The 18082-nt window shown below is 47.0% G+C and overlaps 1 protein-coding gene across 4 annotated transcripts in view; it reads left to right on the top strand.

Moving 5' to 3' along the window:
- Positions 1-18082, top strand: part of GDPD5 (glycerophosphodiester phosphodiesterase domain containing 5) — a 104343-nt gene that overhangs the window by 30487 nt on the left and 55774 nt on the right. For 3 of the 4 annotated variants that reach the window (XM_015635683.3, XM_033518904.1, XM_015635703.3), the window contains exon 2: positions 13119-13293. In XM_015635683.3, the coding sequence (XP_015491169.1) occupies positions 13177-13293 (117 nt within the window). In that variant the 5' untranslated portion in view covers positions 13119-13176. Of the gene's footprint in view, positions 1-10380; positions 10490-13118; positions 13294-18082 lie in introns of those variants that run through there. The other variant, XM_015635693.3, reaches the window with a different exon arrangement.

Below are 18082 nucleotides of genomic sequence, written 5' to 3'. Positions count from 1 at the left end.
GAACCTTCTTGGAAAGCAGCATGGCCCAAACCCCCAGCTTGCTGGAATATGTGAAATTCCTTAAGAAACTGGAAGTGAATAGCCAGGATTAAAGAGGGAGAAGAAAGATGATGACTTGCAGCAGTTTGGCCAATTGCTGGCTCAAGGGGTTTCTGCTGGAAAAAAAGAGATTTCCAGCCTGAGCAGCCTTGCTCTGTTGGAGTTTAGACACGGGCTGTAAACCTCAGGTTGTTTGAAAACATGAAAAAAGGCTTAGCTTCTCTAGTGGAAGGAGAGAGGTAAAATACAAAATTCCTGCTGAGCTCTCTTTTCAGTCACTTTCTCACATTCATTGAAGAAAGCGATTCGTGCTTACAAAATATCACAGAAGAAGAAGTTCAGCTTGGGAGGGAGCTCAGCAGTGCAACCACCTGCTCAGGTCAGCTCTGGAATTATCTGAAGAGCACACTGATGGAATAACCTTGGCAGCTGGATCCTGTGGATTGCCAGAGCCTGGTGAGATGCTGAAGGATGTGCAGGCTGACTCCAGGAGCCCTGGATGGAGGATGAGCAGGAACCACCATAACCCCACTCTGTATCAAAAGAGTGTGAGCCAAGGAGTCTGTGGAGGTTTTTTGGGTTTTTTTTTTTATTTTTATTTTGACTGATAGGCAATTTCCATCAGAATTCACAAAAATACACAAAATTAAATCAAGAATTGGTTGAAAAAGGTGTCTTCTAGCAGTTGCATAGTTCTCTCCCCCTTCAAGATAAAAATAATAAATTCACTGGGTTTGTGTTCCTTTCCAGCTTTTTATTGAGCTGCAAAGGACAGAGAGAACATGGAAAATTTAATTCATAGCCCTCACCTGTGGGCTTAGAGCCAAGGAAGGCAACCACTTTAACTCAGTTGCCCTTGGCTGGTACAGAGAATAAAATTACTTTTTTTCCATCAGTGGGGCATCTTCTGCCTCATCCATCTTTAGGATTTATTGCTCTGATTCTTGCTGCCTTGAGGATCCATGGATTTGTTTCTTCTCAACTTCCTTGGCTGAAGAGCTGTACTGGACAGAGGAAGACTCTGCTTCAGGTGGGGCTTCCATTCAGTGCCTTTTCAGGAGAAACAATTACAGCCTGCTTAAGGTAAATACTGTGACCTAATGCCTCAAACACAGAATTTGGAAGGTGAAGTGTTTGGTTTCTGTCTCTGAAAGAAGGGGTTTCAGCAAGGCTGGGGATGGTAAAGGTCTGGAAGAGGTGCTGACAATGCCAGGGTTGAGGTCAGGGAAGAAAGTGCCTCCTTCCCCTTGTAACCCTGGAGGACTCTTACATAACTGTTCTAAACCAGCTTAAGAGAGCTGGGATGGGGAAATAAAAAAAGCACACAAGTGAAAGATTGCTGATAAGCCCAGGGAATCCAAAAATAGGATCAGGCTCCAGGGAATGAAGGAGAACCTGCTGGAGGTAATAATCTGGAGACTGACAGAAATTCAAGGGACTCACATGAGCCCTGAGCCAGACAAACCCCAACCCTGGTCCCTAATCTTGACATGAAGATACCTGTGATGATAATAAATTGTATCCTGGCTGGGGAGGACAGAGAAAAACCTCCTCAAGTTCTGGCCATGCCTCTCCCAGACCAGGATGCTCCCATCCCAGGGATGCAGGGGAAATTGGAGGCCTAGCAGTGGTGAAGCAGAACTGAATGTTCAGATCCAGAGGATCATGGAATGGGGTGGGTTGGAAGAGTCCATAAAATTGTCTTGTTCCAGCCAGATCCTTCAGCTAGACCAGGTTGCTCCAAGTCCATTTCGTCCTCAAAAACTTCCATGGGTTCCTCTTTTCAGTTGAAAATGATTCCTGAAAAATGGACAAAGAGCTACATTGCCAGATTTGGGAACAAAGACTTGATTCTCCCCCACCTTTCCCAATTGTCTTTCCCTTTTTTCCCCTTTCCTATAACAGATTCACCTGGTGATTTGTTTTGCCATTTCCTTCTGCTTTCATAGAGCAAAACCAGATTCCTTCTACTTTCTGCACCAAGTTATACTTTGCTAGTCTGGAAATTAACACTTTTTCAGGAAAAAAAAAAACCTCTCCACTTTTCATTTTCTTTCTTTCTTGGCTGGCTCTTTTCCTGTGGAATTCTGGTTTATCCAGTCTGGATATGCTGGTGGCTTTAAACCCTGGCGTGCTCATCCAGGGAACAGCAATTTTAAAGTTGATTTGCCCTTGAGTTTTAGCAATGTGTAAGAACCATTGCAGCAAAAAGAAGGTGATGTTCTTCTTTGTTTCCTTTGGGTTTGGTGTTTTTTTGTGTTGTTTTGTTTTTTGGGGTTTTTTTTGTTTGTTTGTTTGAGTTTTTGTTTGGGTTTTTTGTTGGTTTTTGGTTTGGTTTTGTTTTGCTTGCTTCTAATGCTTATAGAGCCTAATCCTGAAATTTCTTGCTGAAATTTCCCACTTGCAGCAATCCTTTCTTGGGTACATGGTGCTTTCTCTTAATTTGATGGACATCCCAGTATTTTTCAGTCTGTTTAAAACAGTGGCAGGGACTGGCTTGGCCAGCAGATTATTGAGTGTGAAGTCAATTATTCAGTGTTCTCCATGTTTTCCTACTTAACCAAAAAATATTGACTCAAGAGCAAGGGCAGTCTGGTTTCTTTGGGACTTATTTCAAATCTTTAATCTTCCCACTTCCATCCTTTCCCCTCTCCAGCTGTACTTGCTGATTAGTCCTTGACAGCAGGCTGGGCTAGAACTGCTCTTCCTTTGGGGGGAGGTTTATTTGATCTTTTCCCACCCAGCAGCAACTCCTGGAGAGCATTCCAGCTGGGCTGGAAGAGGCTGGAGCTCCAGGGAATCGCTGCCTGGGGAGGGAAGGAAAGGTAGGAGAAAGCAATGAACAGCAACACAGGCACTTATGCAATCACACTGTGCTTTGGTAGGAAAATAAGCTGGAAATAAAGATATTTTGGCTGGTGGAAGGAAAGCTGCTTGTCTCCTACCCAGACAGTAGTTGCTCTCAAGGCAGGATCTTAATCTGATGGGATGAAAACCCAGAATGGCCTTCTGGAAGTGGGATAGAAGCCATTTAATCCTGGAAATGCTGTGTTTGTGTGCAGTTGGCTTGCTCTTTCAAGTTCCACGGACTAATTTTCCTGAGAACCTCTCAAATAAATGTGCATGAGACTAATAATAACAATATTAATAATAATAGTTTTTCTGTGGGAGTTCTCTGCTCTGGAAAGTTCTTCTCTGCTTCCCTGGGCTGTGGCTGCTTTTTGGTCTGTATTTTCAGGTGGGAGATGCCTGACCCACCTGGGCAGGACATTCTGTCTTCAGAGCGAGTGTCACCTTGAAAATTGCACTTTTCTCATTGCTTGCCTAGGGCTGGCTCATCAAAAGATGTGCAGGAAGCCTTTTTATTGAATTCTTCCCCTGTGTGGTGCTGGAAGCTGTGCCCTGAGCAGTGTCCTGGTCTCTTGGTGCCACAGATGTGTTTCTGGGATGGACAGGGAAGGTCACTGTGGTGGGTGGATGTGTTCCCTCTGGTCAGTCTCACTGACTGAGGCATGTTTGCATTGTTGATTCTGTGCTGCTGAGCACCCTGCCCTGCTCCAAATCTCTTGGATTTGTTTGGTTTTTTTGCTTCTCCAATGTCACAGAGCTACTCAAAAGAAAATGAACTTCCAATTTACCCTTTTTCCTAGAAAGCTTAGAGTGGTGCAGAGAAGGAGAGAAATGCTGTTGCATCCTGGCCTCTGGGTGCCTGTGGGATTCAGCTGCTCCAGATGTTTGGATAAACTGCTCTGGGCTGGAAGCAATTCCCACCAAACATTAATGGACCCTTGGGGGGGTCTTGCCTGGAGATGATGCTCTCTGGAGCACGAGGCTGAGGGTCATAAATACTGACCTCAATGAGATCAGTGCTTTGAGGAATCCCAGGTGGACAGAGCTTTGTGCCAGCTTCTCCAGCCCCCAGGCTCATCCTAACCCCACAAAGGTTTGATTTAGACACCTTTGGTAGCAATCCCAGGATGGCTTGGGTTGGGAGGGACCTTAAAGCTTTCCACCCCTGCCATGGGCAGGGACACCTTCCACTATCCCAAGTGCTCCAAGCCCTGTCTAAGCTTGAACAATTCCAAGATTGGGGCAGCCACAGCTTTTCTGGGCAGCCTGTGAGTGAACACAACCATCCTACTTTGAAGACAGATGTCTGCAGGTGTCCTTGTTTCACTCTAACCCTGATTATATTGAAAGCCCAATTTTGCTGATAATGTGCCAGTGGTGACTGTCTGGAAGAGTGTCACTGGTGCTGGAAAAAGGGCACCAGGACACAGTGAGTTAATGCTCAGAGAATCAATGCTCATCCTATTAAAAGTTCTTAAAAATGACTGAAAGCACTTGGACTAATAGGCCTTGGGTTTGTATCACTAAATGAGTTTGTGAATCCCTCATGACTGGGCCTTTCCATAAGGAAAACAAGACAGGAGCTGATGTAACTGGCAGATGGAGCCTTGTTTTTGTGTTTTTATTAGAGCAGGACTCCCCAGGCAGGAGCTGGAAATGTCTGTGAGCCTCCTCTGCTAACTCTGGGAGTGACCCTGTGGCTGGAGGGGTGGTTCCCTTCCTGCCTTCACCCTGTCCCCCATCCCTCATTGTGTCAGGGTGACCTTAGCCTGCATTTGGAGATGCTTTTTGGAAAGCAAGGAGCGTTTATGACAGATGCAACTGCTTGCCAGGTCAATTGAGAAAATTCCTTTCTCCTGAAAGATTCATGCTGCAGCAAACAGAGTAAAATCCTTTTGCCCTTATTCAAGTCTGCCTAAAGATCAACACCAGCTTTTGACAGGATACAGGAATCCCAGTCAAGACAGGCATTTACCTGGAGCTGAGTGACTCTGGAATTGGGAGGGGTTGTAACTTGTCTTTTGTTACCCATCTGTTTTCTTGGATGCAATTTTCCTTTCCCTCATGACAGGGAAACTCTCCTGTCTGTCTCCTTGCATTGAGCAGAGACTGATTTGTACAGAACTGGAAAAAAGAACCCAATAATAACTGGAAGGAGGCTTTAGGAACACGAGACAAACCTCTGCTTCATTGGAAGGATAAAGTGGATGTTAGCCTTCCTGTGGCAGAAATCAAGTATCTTCTGTGCCACAGGGGTGGAGGAGGGGATGGAGGATGCATACCTCTCATTTTTCCAACATAATTTTTGTTTCCATGGTTTTCAAGCGATCACAAAGCTGTAGTGGAGGTGATGAAAGGCTGACTTTGCTTCTTGAACCTCTCCTGGACTTCATCTGTTACCTCATGGACCTTAAAGCCCACCCAGTTTCACCCCCTGCCACGGGTAGGGGCACCTTCCACTATCCCAGGTTGCTCAGGAAGGCAAAGCAAGTTTTTCTTCTTTATTTATTCAGCTACTCTGCTGCTTATGAACTCTTTCTCCCCGTGAATAATGTCTCCTGCAGCCACATGGAAGGAATCAATCATAGGAAATAAAGAGCCTGTAATCCATTTAACTAGGACTTTCCACCTCTCATTAAGCCAGAGAGATTCATGCCTGATTCTCTGGGTAGCAGTTGCACAGCAGATGTGCAGGGTATCGATTGGAAAATGAGTCTTGCTGGTTTTGTTTTCCTTTTTTCCCCCCCTCCCTTACTGTTTCCATTCCAGTGTGTGCAGTGGGTGTGGAGGCACTTGGCTCCCTCTCAGATGAGCGTTCCTGGGGTTGTTGGTGCACTTTTCTTTTCCTGCTGCCAGAGCCAGGTTTTCAGCAGGGAGTGTCTGCGGGAAGGCGCGAGGTCTCTGCAGCGGTGTTTGGGACAGGCTCCTGCTCCAGCTGCTGGCACCTTGCAGGGAAGGTGAAACCTGGCCATCCATGGGGAGCTCTTCAGGGCTGTGTTTGGGAAGGGAAAACATTTCTTGTCCGAGGAGGAAGCTGCTCGTCAGGGTGTGCGTGTTCAAACCCAGCTCTGTTTCCATTTCATTTCTCAGCAAAAACGTGCTGGCAGTGGGTAAGGCTTGCTGCAAACTTCTGGTTTGCAGCTTGGTGAGGATGGCAAAGCTCCTGGAGTCTGTGGAGAGGAAAAATATTCTGTAACCTCTTTAATTCTTTTAAATACTGTTTAATTCTTTGTTGGCGCATGGGATTTTGTTTAGCATCCAGCTGTGCTTTCCTGGGTTGTCTTCTCATCCTTCCCATGGTGGTTTTTCCTGTTTTTCACCTGGGCTGTCTCTGTTGAGCCCTGCTGATGTGGTGCCATCAGCCAGACCATGCCAACATCACAGGACATCTCTGCCAGAGGCTCTGCAGACAGCAGAGGCTGAACTTGGGGTCTCTTACTCAACACACTCCCTTCCCCTCCCTCTTCTGCCAGACCAGTTTGGTGCTTTCCTGCCTGTCCCTTTGGGTTTGTCCCTCAGATTCCCTCCAGTTCCCTGTCTTCTGCCAAGATCAGCAGCGCTGTCTGGCTCCTGGAGGTGCCTCACCTCACCTTAGCTGCTATTTTACATTTTTAGCTGTTGAACCAATGGGTTGTTGTGCTGCTCTGAATGCTTCCAAAATGCTGTCCCAGGGGGACTCCACCAGACACAGACTTGGAGAGGTGGAAAGGTTTGACTTTCTCTGCCAAAAATGTGATTTCACGGACTTTGGGCTGCTTAAAGCACTCTTTGCTGCTTCTAAAAGCCAAGAGCATTATCAGACTTGAAGAGATGAGAAATTCACGAGTTGTTGCCCATCTCTCCACCAGCCCCCAGAAGATGAAGCTCTCTTTATACTCAGGTTGTCAGAAATCCTTTGGCAGAGGGAACCTGAGGTGTCACATGTTTTTCCTCATGTCCCACCTGTGCTTTGCTGCTTGGAGTTACTTCAGCCCCTGCTTGTGGATTCACCTGCTACTTTTGGATCTGCAGCAGATTTTGGGTTTTCAGAGCTGCGCCGACACCTTGACCTGCAAGCTTTGTGCAGAAAGCAGAGATTGTGTTTGATTATTGCTCTGCCAGAAGTTTACACAGGTTTTTCCGGTGCCCTGTTCCTCTTCTTCCACCCTTTCAAAGTTCCAGGCACCCATTCCTGCCTCAGTTTGTGGAAAACATTAAGAAGCTCTGTTGCAGAGGGCGTTAGTCCGTCCTGTGCTTATTTATTTAGGGAGATTAAAGTCTAAGTTTTTCTTTTGTAATCCCTTTGAAGTATTTATCTTTTGAAGTCTGAATTTTCATTAGCTGGAAGTGTACAACCCCCGAACTACACGCTGCCCTAGTTTCAAAGCTGTAATTTTTTTTTTTTGTAGAAAACATTTAAGAACAATAAACAACAGGTCAGACCCAGAGGGGGCTCCACGTCAGCCAGCTCCTATTTGGGATGTGTCTGTTTGGGTCATCCCTTGCCACTTTGGGGAATCAAAGTGGCTCTGCAGGCTCTCCCTGGGCTGGGATGTAGCCCTGCATTTCTGGGATCTGATGGAGACAGGGATGTTCCCCTTCTGAGTGGTCTGCAGACCTTTTTTTCCCTCTTTAAATTGGTTTTTCCCCCCACCCTTATTTTCTGTCATTGAGGCAGCAGCGCTCAGCTTTAAGGACAAGGATGTTGTGCTTTCCTGCTTATCTTATATAAAAGCTTCCATATATCCACATGCACATGGCAAAGGACACTTTCCAGCAGTTAATCTTTTTTTGTTTGCTTGGCAGGGGGAAAAAAAATAAATAAATGCTGACTGGAGTTTTGATGTATCTGCTGCTTTTGTTTGTGCAGCATTATCGGTGTAAAAATGAATGTTCACAGCCTGGAAAAAGTGGGTGGGAGACCTCTGACCCAGCCTGATTTCCAGAGTGGGGAATAACAATGTGTTGGGAAAAATAACCCAGCTGGGTCATCGAAGGGGTCGTTGCCTGGGCACCCCTCACCCCAAAATGAATCACCTGAGGCTCTTTTATGGCTTTGGGGTGTCCCAATCCCGCCTTGAAATGAAATGTTGGATCTTGCAAGCTGAGATGCTTTGGGTTTGTGCCAGCAAAATGTGGAAAATGGTGCTCGGTGTGTGTGTGTGTGCATCTCGATTTCCTCCCGAGGGAGTGGCCAGAGCAAACAGGCCTCAGTAACAGCTTGTTATTAAACAGATGGGGATATTGACCCTCTTCCATTTCCATTTTCCTACTCGGGGAAAATGAAATTGCATTACTTTGGCTTGGATGAGTTCAGTGTATTAATAAAAAAAATGTGTATGAAAACCAATGGAGAGTCCATGAAAATCCCCAGAATTTAGATAATTTATATGATTTCAGCCCTGGCTGGGAAATAGAGATTTCTCTTCTATTTTTCTTTTTTTTGTGGTTTTTTTTTTTTTTTTTTTTTTTTTTTTTTTTTTTTTTTTTGTGCACAGAACTGTAGGGTTTACTCTGGAATAGCTTAATTTTGTAACAAGTATTTAAGGAAAATTGGGATTTTCCAGTATAATTAGGGGAACAACTGATAAGCAGCCTTACAAGCATATCAATAAGGCTAATTGATTATCAGGGATGTTCTCACCTAATTGGCATAGGAAATTATTTGCTTAACAAGGTTTTAAGCATAATTAGATTGATACAAGTTTTAGTAGAGATGGAGATGTTGAACTGGCAGAGATTCTTGATAAACAGTGATCCCAGGAGTCACCAACAAGAGGAAAAACACTTCTTTTAATGTGGAAATCAGTAGAATCCATCAAAGCTCTTTAAAATGAGTTTAAAAATTAACCTCAAATATCCCATTAATCTCTATTTCTTATGTTTATTTGCATTGCCAGTGGGGTGAGTTTCCTTGGGCCTGAATTTTGGGAGATGGGAGCCTGTGTGCTTGGGGCTTGCTTTGGTTTTGAGTGTCCCACCACCTCTCCAGGTGTGAGGGGAGCTTCTCCCCCTCCTTCTCCCCAGTTTTGCCTCTCTGAAACCATGGGAGCGTCCTTGTGGGAGGCTGAGGTTTTCCACTGGATGGGTCTTCCCAGGTGTGATCCTGTAGGAGACCACAGGTTTCCTCCACGTCTGCATGGGTGGAGTTACTGGAGGTAAAGATGTGTCTCTGCCTCTTTCCAATGGCTTTGCTCCAGCGTCTGTCTCCTGAGGCTTCAGGATTCCATGGCTTGGTGATGGACCTGGCCATGCTGGGTTAATGGTTGGACTCCTTTATCCTGGAGGGCTTCTCCAGCCTTAATGATTCTGTGATCTCATTATTCATAAGCCTCCACCAGAGCATCCTTGGCTGTGTTTTGGGGCTTCTTTTGGATGTGCTGATCCAGACCATCCTGAGCAAACTGCAGAGGGTGTTCAGAGCAGGGCTGTCCATGGTGTGGCTGGAAGTGCAGTAGAGCTGCTTGTTCCTGGGCTTTTACAAACCACAGAACATCCTGACCTGGAAGGGACCCACAGGGGTCATCCAGGGCAGCCCCTGTCCCTGCCCAGACCCCCCAACAACCCCACCCCTGCATCCCTGGCAGTGCTGTCCAAAGGCTCCTGGAGCTCTGGCAGCCTTGGGCCGAATTCCCTGGGGAGCCTGGGCACTGCCAGCACCCTTTGGGAGAAGAACCTTTCCCTAAATCCAACATAAACCTCTCCTGACACAGCTCCAGCCATTCCCTGAGTCCTGTCACTGTCCCAGAGGGCAGAGATCAGTGCCTGCCCCTCCTCTTCCCCTCATGGTGAAGGAAGGGGGATCAAAGGGGAGGGCTTGGACTGCAGCAAGCCTTGGGTAAGGCTGTTAAACCTGCTCCTCTGCAGCTTCATCCCCACTCTTTACTCAGAACACTTCAGGACTTGTGCTCTTCCCCTCACTAAAACGAGGGCACTGAGATGCTTTAGTGATTGGTCTTGATTGTTGCCTTCCCTCTGCAGTCCAGGTTTCTGAATATTGCCCTGAGGCTCCAGGGATAGAGGAGTTAACTCAGAGGGACAAAAATCAAACATTTTTAGGCCAGATCTCCTCAGAGAGCTTCATTTTAAATTTGCAGCTCCAATTCTCCCTTTTTTTTTTTTTTTTTTCCCTCTGAAGCTGTTTGAAAAGGAATAATGTGTAACTGATACCTCCACTTCAGTATCTCAGAAGTGCAGTGTGTGCTAATTAGGCATCCTGGAGCCTTTGGAAAGTGTTCCCATTGTATTTGCAGATGGAATCTACCCTGCTCTCCCTTTTTGGACAAGTGAGCTGGTTATTCAGCTCTGAGAAGCTCACAGCCATTGGCAAATGATGCATCCTGAAAGTCAAGGTTGAGAGCATGAGTGGGTTTGTGTTTTCTGTTTTATTTCTTTTTTTCTCCCCCCTCCCTCCTGGTGCACGTTGCTGGATTTGAATAATTAATGCCTGTTGTCTTGCTTCCTGTTTTCATTTCTGTATGTAATGCTAACCAGCAGTGGGCTGAATCATTCATGGGCTGCTTTCTCCACCTCGACAGCTGGAGATGTCATGGGCACAGTGATTGGGAGGTGCTGCAGACTTTCTGCTGCTCCCTTAACTCCGTTTCTGGAAGCAGGAGCAGTAAGTATTGGGTCCATGCTCTTGGCCTGGCGAGGCTCTCTGGGCAGGTGGTGTCAGTGTGGTTTCTCTCCCTGCAGCTCCTGTTACTGCTCAGGTGTCCATGTGTGTGGAGGGGAGGGTGGGGGCTGCCTTTTGTCCTTTCCCATCTCTTTCGGGCTTTCATGGATCTGGTTGTGATGCTCATGGAGAAGAGGGAATGATTTTAGGCTTGTTGGTTGTGCCTCAAGCAATTACACTGTATTTAGGAATGGGTTTTTTAAAAAATCAGATTTGTCATTGTGGTTTTCCTGAGTTTTTGTGGGGAGCAGCCTGGAATTCTGGGCTCCCACAGTGCCTGCCTTTGCAGTGAGAGGAACCAGGGTGGGAACTTCACTTGGTGGGAATTTCACTTGGTGCCTTACAGAGCCTTTTCAGCTGTTTTTAACCTTCAACACTGCCAGGGATCCTGGGGCAGCCACAGCTTCTCTGGGCAGCCTGTGCCAGGGCCTGCCCACCCTCCCAGGGAAGGATTTCTCTCCTGTCAAACTGACACAATTCTAGGAAGTTATCAAATGAAATATCCAGTGAAAGCTTTTGTGGATGGAGCTGGCCTGTCTGCCATCATGCCTTGCATGAAGAAAGCAGGAAGAGGTGGAAATCAGGAGAGATGCTGTCCTTTGGAGAATTCGTGCAGGGTTACTTGGAACAAGTGTAGCCTTCTAGGTTTTCTGGGTGGGAATGAGGGCTTTGGCTGGGGAGTTGTTAAAAAGCTGTGAATGATTTTTGCATCTTGCACAGACCCCTCAGCCTCTTGTACATCGCTCCACACTTGGAATCCTCAGGGCAGAGAGGATGTTTTGCCCAAGACCTTTAAACAGTGTCCAGTTTTGGACATCCTCAGTGTTTCTGTGCCTGCGGTGGGAAGGCAGAGGGGGAGACTCATTTCCTAGGGATGGTCTTGAAGCTGAAGATGGGAGGCAAGTCGAGCAGTGACTAATGCTGAGCTTTATTAATAGCAAGAGGAGAGGTGAAATGCGGGCAGGGAGGTGACCTGGACACGAGGCCACGGAGGTGGCACGGCAGCACCAGGGGCAGCTGGGCTGGGAGGGCACGGGGGGATGTGACCAGCAAACAGCTCTCGTGTCAGGCTGGCTGTGCCTGTGCCTCTGTCCTGCCTGTCACCCCCCAGGGGATGGGCAGAGCCATGTGGGGAGCTGGGCAGAGCCACACATGGATGCGTGACTGGTGCCCACCTCGTGTCCCCTGCTTGGGTCAGCGCCTCGAGCAGCACCGGCAGCTCTGCTGAAAGCACAAAGCTGCCTCTGTGTCTGGGGGAGAGGGAGGCACAGGCCTGGGGGCTCTGGGGACAGCCTGGTGACAGGCTGCTGGCTTTGGAGCCACAACAACCTCCTGCCTCCGGGATGCTGAGTCCTGATGAGAGCGTCAGGGCGAGGCTGTCAGCACGGAGCGTGAATGGGCACAGACACGGGCAGGAGCTGGCAGGGCTGAGCTGTGTCCCTGCTGACACTTCCACACTCCACCACTGTGTCTGCACTGCCTGCAGCATCCCCTTCTGCACAGGCTGGACTGGAAAATATGGTCAGCCCTGCTTTTGGAGGCTTCCTTCCATGGGATGTGCCAAGGAAAAGCTTTTTAGGTGGCTGGTCTATCTCCCTAAGCCCAGCCACGCTTTGCCGATGCCCGTGAGGATGTTGTTACTCAGCTGTCCCAGCTTTTCCCAAGACCTGAGCCCTGGGAATCCCACATGTAAGGAAGCAAAGTGTTTCCCCTGGAGAGGGTAGGATTTACTGCCCACACACCCTGCACACAGCTCTGAGCTCTTGGGAAAGGTGGGCAAGCTTTGCAAGCTCGGCTGCTGTCAAACTCCGCTTCCAGCCCACAGTGTGTGGGTGTGGGTGCACACCTGAGCTTCAGGAAGCTGTGGAAAACCTGGGCTGTGGGATGAAGCACAGCATGCAGCTCTGCATCCCTGGGAGAGGTTTATAAAGGGAGAGGGGTAATAGCTGTAGTATGTATTTTGTGTATACACACACTGTATGCTGTATTCTTGGGGCTGTCCTGTGCAGGGCCAGAAGTTTGATCTTTGCTGGATCCCTTCCAGCCCAGGACAGTCCGTGATTCTGTGTAGAAGACCTGGAAGTGTTCATTCCTCGTCCAGGACTGTTTTGCAGGCTCCATGGGATGCTGATAATAAACTGCTGTATTTGGCTCAGCTTCAGCTTTGTGGAGGTCTCCGAATCGATTTTCAGGTTGTTCTTGCAGCTGCTCTGTCTCTCTACGCTTCAGTCATTCACAAAAACCCAATCACCTGGGCTGCAGATGATCATCCTCCTGCTTTTGTCCTCACATGGCTTTCCCCACCGATGACTCCTGCAAACACATTTGCTTTTGGTGGTGTGGGAGAAGCTGCACAAGGAAATAAAACTTTCAAACTAATTAAACTTCTCGGTATCGTTGAGTAATGAGTGGGAGATGCTGGCAGGGCTGGGAATAGATCTGATTCTCATCCCTCCTCTCTGTAGCCAGAGGACACGGTTAATTATTAAATCACTTGTTAATGTATTGAAATACCGCTCGGGATTTTAATTTCCTTCTTCTTTTTGTTGTTGTTTTCTCTCCTTTGCCTCAGGGCGCTCCCAGGAGCTGATGGAGTTGTGGTAGCTGGCTCTGGAGGGGCTGGAAGGAGCATGGTTAAACACCAACCCCTGCAGTACTACGAGCCCCAGCTATGTCTGTCCTGTCTGACCGGGATCTACGGCTGCCGCTGGAAACGGTACCAGCGGTCACATGATGACACCACCAAGGTGAGCAGGTGACAGCATCTCGGCCCTGCCCTCTTCCCTCACAGGTCTTGGTCAGAAGCATTAAATATTTGACTTTTTTCTCTTATTTCTTGGCTTTTGGATGTTTGATGGGAATTGTTGACCATGGCAGGAGGTCCTCCCCGTATGGTTGATGTAGAGACGGGTACAGTGAGGTTGGTGATGGTGCTCCAGGGGACTGAATGTGCCCAAATTCATATTGTGGTAAATAGGAACGTTTTCCTTGTGGTTTTTCACTCCTTGCTCTGTGTCCTGCTGGTGCTTGCAGCGCCCTTGGCTAGGTGCTGTGTTTCTGTAGTGTCACTGCCTTTGTGGTGTGGCTTTAGTGGCCATGGTGGCATTTGGTCCCAGAAGGGACTTGGTGATCTTGGAGGTCTTTTCAAACCTTTATGATTCTGTTCTTGCCTGTGACAATGGGTTTGTAGGCAGGGGCACAGGGTGCCCAGAGCAGCTGTGGCTGCCCCTGGATCCCTGGAAGTGCCCAAGGCCAGGCTGGACACTGGGGCTTGGAGCAGCCTGGGGTGGTGGAAGATGTCCCTCCCCAAGGCAGGGGGTGGCACTGGATGAGCTTTAAGGTCCCTCCCAACCTAAACCCTTCTGGGGTTTGATGAAAGGCAGCAGAAGGTGAGAGCAAGCTGCGGGTAAATGGGAAAGCTGTTAGAGGTGACTCTTCCCTCCCTGCCCTGGATAAATATAGATTTAAGAGCTCTGGCAGAGGGAATCCAGGCAATGAGGCTCGACTTGCACCTCCCCTCTTGTTCTGGGCTGTGAGATGAGGTCTTGTGATGTGTTGATAGGAGAAGTGTGAAAATAACGCTGTCAAAACCACCCTGTTACATCATCTGGGTAAGGGTTTTGTTTTATTATTCTCCTGTAATCCCATGTTGCCTGGGATGGTTTTTTAAAGTTTGCTTACAAGTTAAACTGGAGGGTTTTTTTCTTCTTTAAATGTTCTTTCATCTGGAAGTGCTCCCAGGGGACCCTTTGGTTGCCTTTTCAATGCTTAATTTTGCTCTTTTATCGCTTGGCTCCTCTGTTCTGTTTTTAAGTCTATAAGCAGGGATCTTCTTGGCTCTGGAGTGCTTTTCCTCTTGGAAAAGCAGCTGTGAAGGAGCAAACACGGCTGTGTGGCAGCTCCCGTGCCAGAAATGCTCCTGGTTGTGAATTGCAGCCATTGTTGGTGGTGCAGCTTGGCCAGAAGCTCCCCTGTGAATTGGAAAGTCACGGCTTGAGTGTGCGCAGCCCAAAGCAAATTTCCTTTTGCAAAGTAGGAACATTGGAGCTGTTTCCCCTCTGCTTTCAGCCTGGCCAGCTTGGTCTGGGTGACCACTTGGAGCCAGCAGAACGTTACAGCTCTTAGCTAAAAATTTACAGAAGAGTTTGCCATGAATTTTTCAGTGAAATCTGCCTCTGCTTGCATTACCAAAAAACACCGGTGGCACCTTTCCAAGTCTATTTGGAATTTCCACTGGTTTTTGCTAGTGCTGGAAAGGAGTTCGTGGAGTTTAAAGGTAGCTGATCCAGGCTTAAAAATAAGTCCAGCCTGAACTGGTCTTTTTAAAGTCTGTGTGAGGTCTCAACTTCCAGTTCGATAAGAATGAGATGGAGACAACAGCAGGAGTAGGAGAAGAAAGGCTAAAATGAGCTGCAGGCTGTGTTACCTGCTTTCCTGTTAAAACATCAAACTCCCAGAATAAAAGGCTTTCACCCAAATTTGGGTCACGACCCAACCTTGCCTCCATGCTATCTTCAGCTGATGCCTGTGAATGTTTGTTGTCTGAATTGTGCTGCACCTCAACAGCCAGAATTTTAATGATTCCTCTCTTTTTCCTTCAAATGTATGCACACCAAGCTTTCTACTCCACGTTAAAAATTTACATGAAAATGAGAATTTTAATTGGACACCTGAGTTCCAGGGTTTTTTTGAGAGGCAGGTTGCTGAAGTTGTCATTGTCAATTGAAATTCTCCTTTGCTTTTCTCTGACCTTTGAGAATGAAGAGGGGCTGAAGGCACACAACCAATATACTCTGATCTCCTTTTAAAATTTTAAACATTTGCAAAGTTCCTTTTTTCTATTATGGGCCCTCAGCTTTAATGGCAAGATTCCCTCCCCCCCTTTTTTTAAATGCTTTTTTAAATGAAAGACACATGAAGGAGGAGAAGTGGTCTTGCTGAGATTCACATCATTATAATCTCTGTAGCTGGTGTGAGGAAGGAATTTCTAACCACAGCTTGTTCATCACATTCAACCAAGGATAAGATGAAGTCAGCCCATGGAACAATTTTTTTTTTTATTGCTTCCAAACCCCTGTTGTTTGTACACAGCAAATATCCCACCTTGGAAATCATCCTGGGTGGGAGAGGGGACAAAGATTTCCTGCCAAAGGAAATAGCAATGATAACTTTTTTAATCTATCCAATAAAAAGAAGTCACTTTTATTGACTGGCTGGGCTGAGCTATCAAAGCATGGTCTTTCTTTCCATCACAAACCTCCTAATCCTCTTCTTAATTGCAAGTTGTCTGAACTGTGAGGATGTGAGAGGGGAGATGAGGGGAAGTATCCAATAAAGCCTCTCCCTACCTTTATCTGCTGCTGTTCATGTAGCTGCAAATCTATAAGTGATATATCAGCCCCTTCCTATCAATTGGGCAGTCCCTGTCAGGATTTATGCCCTTCAAGTGAAATGTGTGTGGTTCAAGATACTCCATTTGGTTAAATGCATCACATGACCTCCAGCTGAGGCTTCTGATGGCTTTTTGGGGTCCTTTTGTGTGAAGATAAATGAGGAGCTGTGATCCATCAGCATAATGAATTGCAGTGCTGTGTCTGGGCTGCGTGTATTAATTCACTCTCTGGTGAAATGCTCTTGTAATTCCCGCTTGGCCAGAGCTGTGAAATGACCTGAACAGATGATCTAAGCCACAGGCTTTGGAGCTGGGACTTTGTCAGGGCTGATTCCCAAACGGCCAGAGGTCACTGGTCACAGAAATTGCTTGCTTTGCTGAAATCTGCTATTAGAGGATGGGTTAATTTGCCCTTTTCCGTGTGTTTTTCAATTTGTGAGTGTTGCAGACCGTAGGCCTGAGGGCACAGGAGCTTTTGAGGGAAAGAGACTCTTTCAAGGTTGTTTGATTTGAGGCTGGGCACCGAAGCATTGGATGCTTCATGTTGGATGTGAGCAGTGAGTCAGAGCTGAGTCCCCATGAATGGATGTGTCCAATCATGTTGGCTTGATGGGCTAAGTGCAGGGAAATCCAGTCATTCCATTAAATATCGATGTGTTTCTTCCTTATTGTTCCCAAGGGTGCCCCCCTCATTAGAAGGGATTGGACTAGATGTCTTTAAAGGTCCCTTTCAACCCAAACTATTCTGATTCTGTGATTCTGTTTTCTTCCCCATCATGCTTGGAAAGGAAAGCAAAACCAGGCTGTGTGTTTAGGGTTTCACACATCACTTAAACACCTTTTAACCTCCACCTTTGAGCCCTTCACTTTACAGGGAGGCTGTGATGATTGTCCAGAGGAGCTCTTTGAAATCCGTGTGACAGCCGAGCCAGGCAAGAATTGCATTTGTTTTGTGCGTGGTGCCTTCAGACCAGACTTTGTGCCTGGTTTTAATTGGGGACAGCATATTTTGGCCTTCATGAAGGAGCCAAGACCTCTCTTAGACAGGGCAGGATCCTGTGGAGGACTGGCAAGAAGCAGAGAGGTGTTCCAGCCTCAGGAAATGGGATTAACCTGCCAGTAGCTTGCTCCTCTTCGATTTCCACACCCTCAGACAGCTCCTAGAAAGGCTGGGATTAACCTGCTCTGTCTCTGCCAAAGAGGTTCTCTATTTCAGCTAAGCTGGTTGGAAGGATGGGAAATCCTAGATCCTGGAAAGCCCAGGAAAGCTGGAGTGTTAGAGCCTAACCTGGTGGTGCACCCGAAATACTGTCAGGGTGAGGATGTTTGATTAATGCTGAATTTCTGGCCTAGTCCTGATACAGGCAGAATGCCTGTGGGGGAGAGTCTGCAAAACCCATTGACTGTGGGGCCTGGGTTGGGATTATGGGCTCAGACTGGGTGATTAACGTGCCCTGGGATTTGTAAAGCTTTAGAGGTGGCAAAGGTTTTGTACTGCAGAGCATCTGCAAAACGTGGGGCTCTGAACAGCCAGCACTGAATCTGGAGAAAAAGGGAAGAAGAGGGGGCAAGGAGGGATTTTTGGGCCATGGTTTTTACATGGACTTGTGTTTTTACAGAGATTTCTTCCCCCTGGACACCTGGGTACAGCAGTGCTCCTCCAGTCTAAGGAAAATGGTGCAGCCACTCTTGTAATGTTTGAATATTTGAATGTTTGAATATGCTCAGTCAACTCCTGGTTTAACCCACATGGGAAAGCCTTTCCAGACTTTCCCTGTGAGTTCCCTGTACTGGTTTTGACTAGGATACAGTTAATTTTCTGCACAGCAGCTGCTATGGTGCCAGATTTTGGGCTTGTGACCGAAGCAATTTTATAGCTGTTTGCTGAAGATTATTTACACAGCATCAAGGTACAATGTTTTCTGAATTCCCTCCAAGAAGAGGAAAAGTGGTTTTTCTGCTTGTTTTCCTAAACAAATGTTCTTCCTCTTTGCTGTGTAGTTGTTGTTACAGTTAGACTTTTATAATTGAATTGTAGAACTCCTTTTTCCAAAGACATCATGGGAACCTGTGGTCCTGTTAATCCCAGGTTAATTTATTGTGTCTCTTTACTCAGACATTTAGTTCTTTCCCATGTGTGCAGC

This window comes from Parus major, chromosome 1 (assembly GCF_001522545.3).
Source record: "Parus major isolate Abel chromosome 1, Parus_major1.1, whole genome shotgun sequence".
Lineage (NCBI taxonomy): Eukaryota > Metazoa > Chordata > Aves > Passeriformes > Paridae > Parus > Parus major.
The sequence above is the reverse complement of the archived record's forward strand: the minus strand, read 5'-3'. Positions and strand labels throughout refer to the sequence as shown.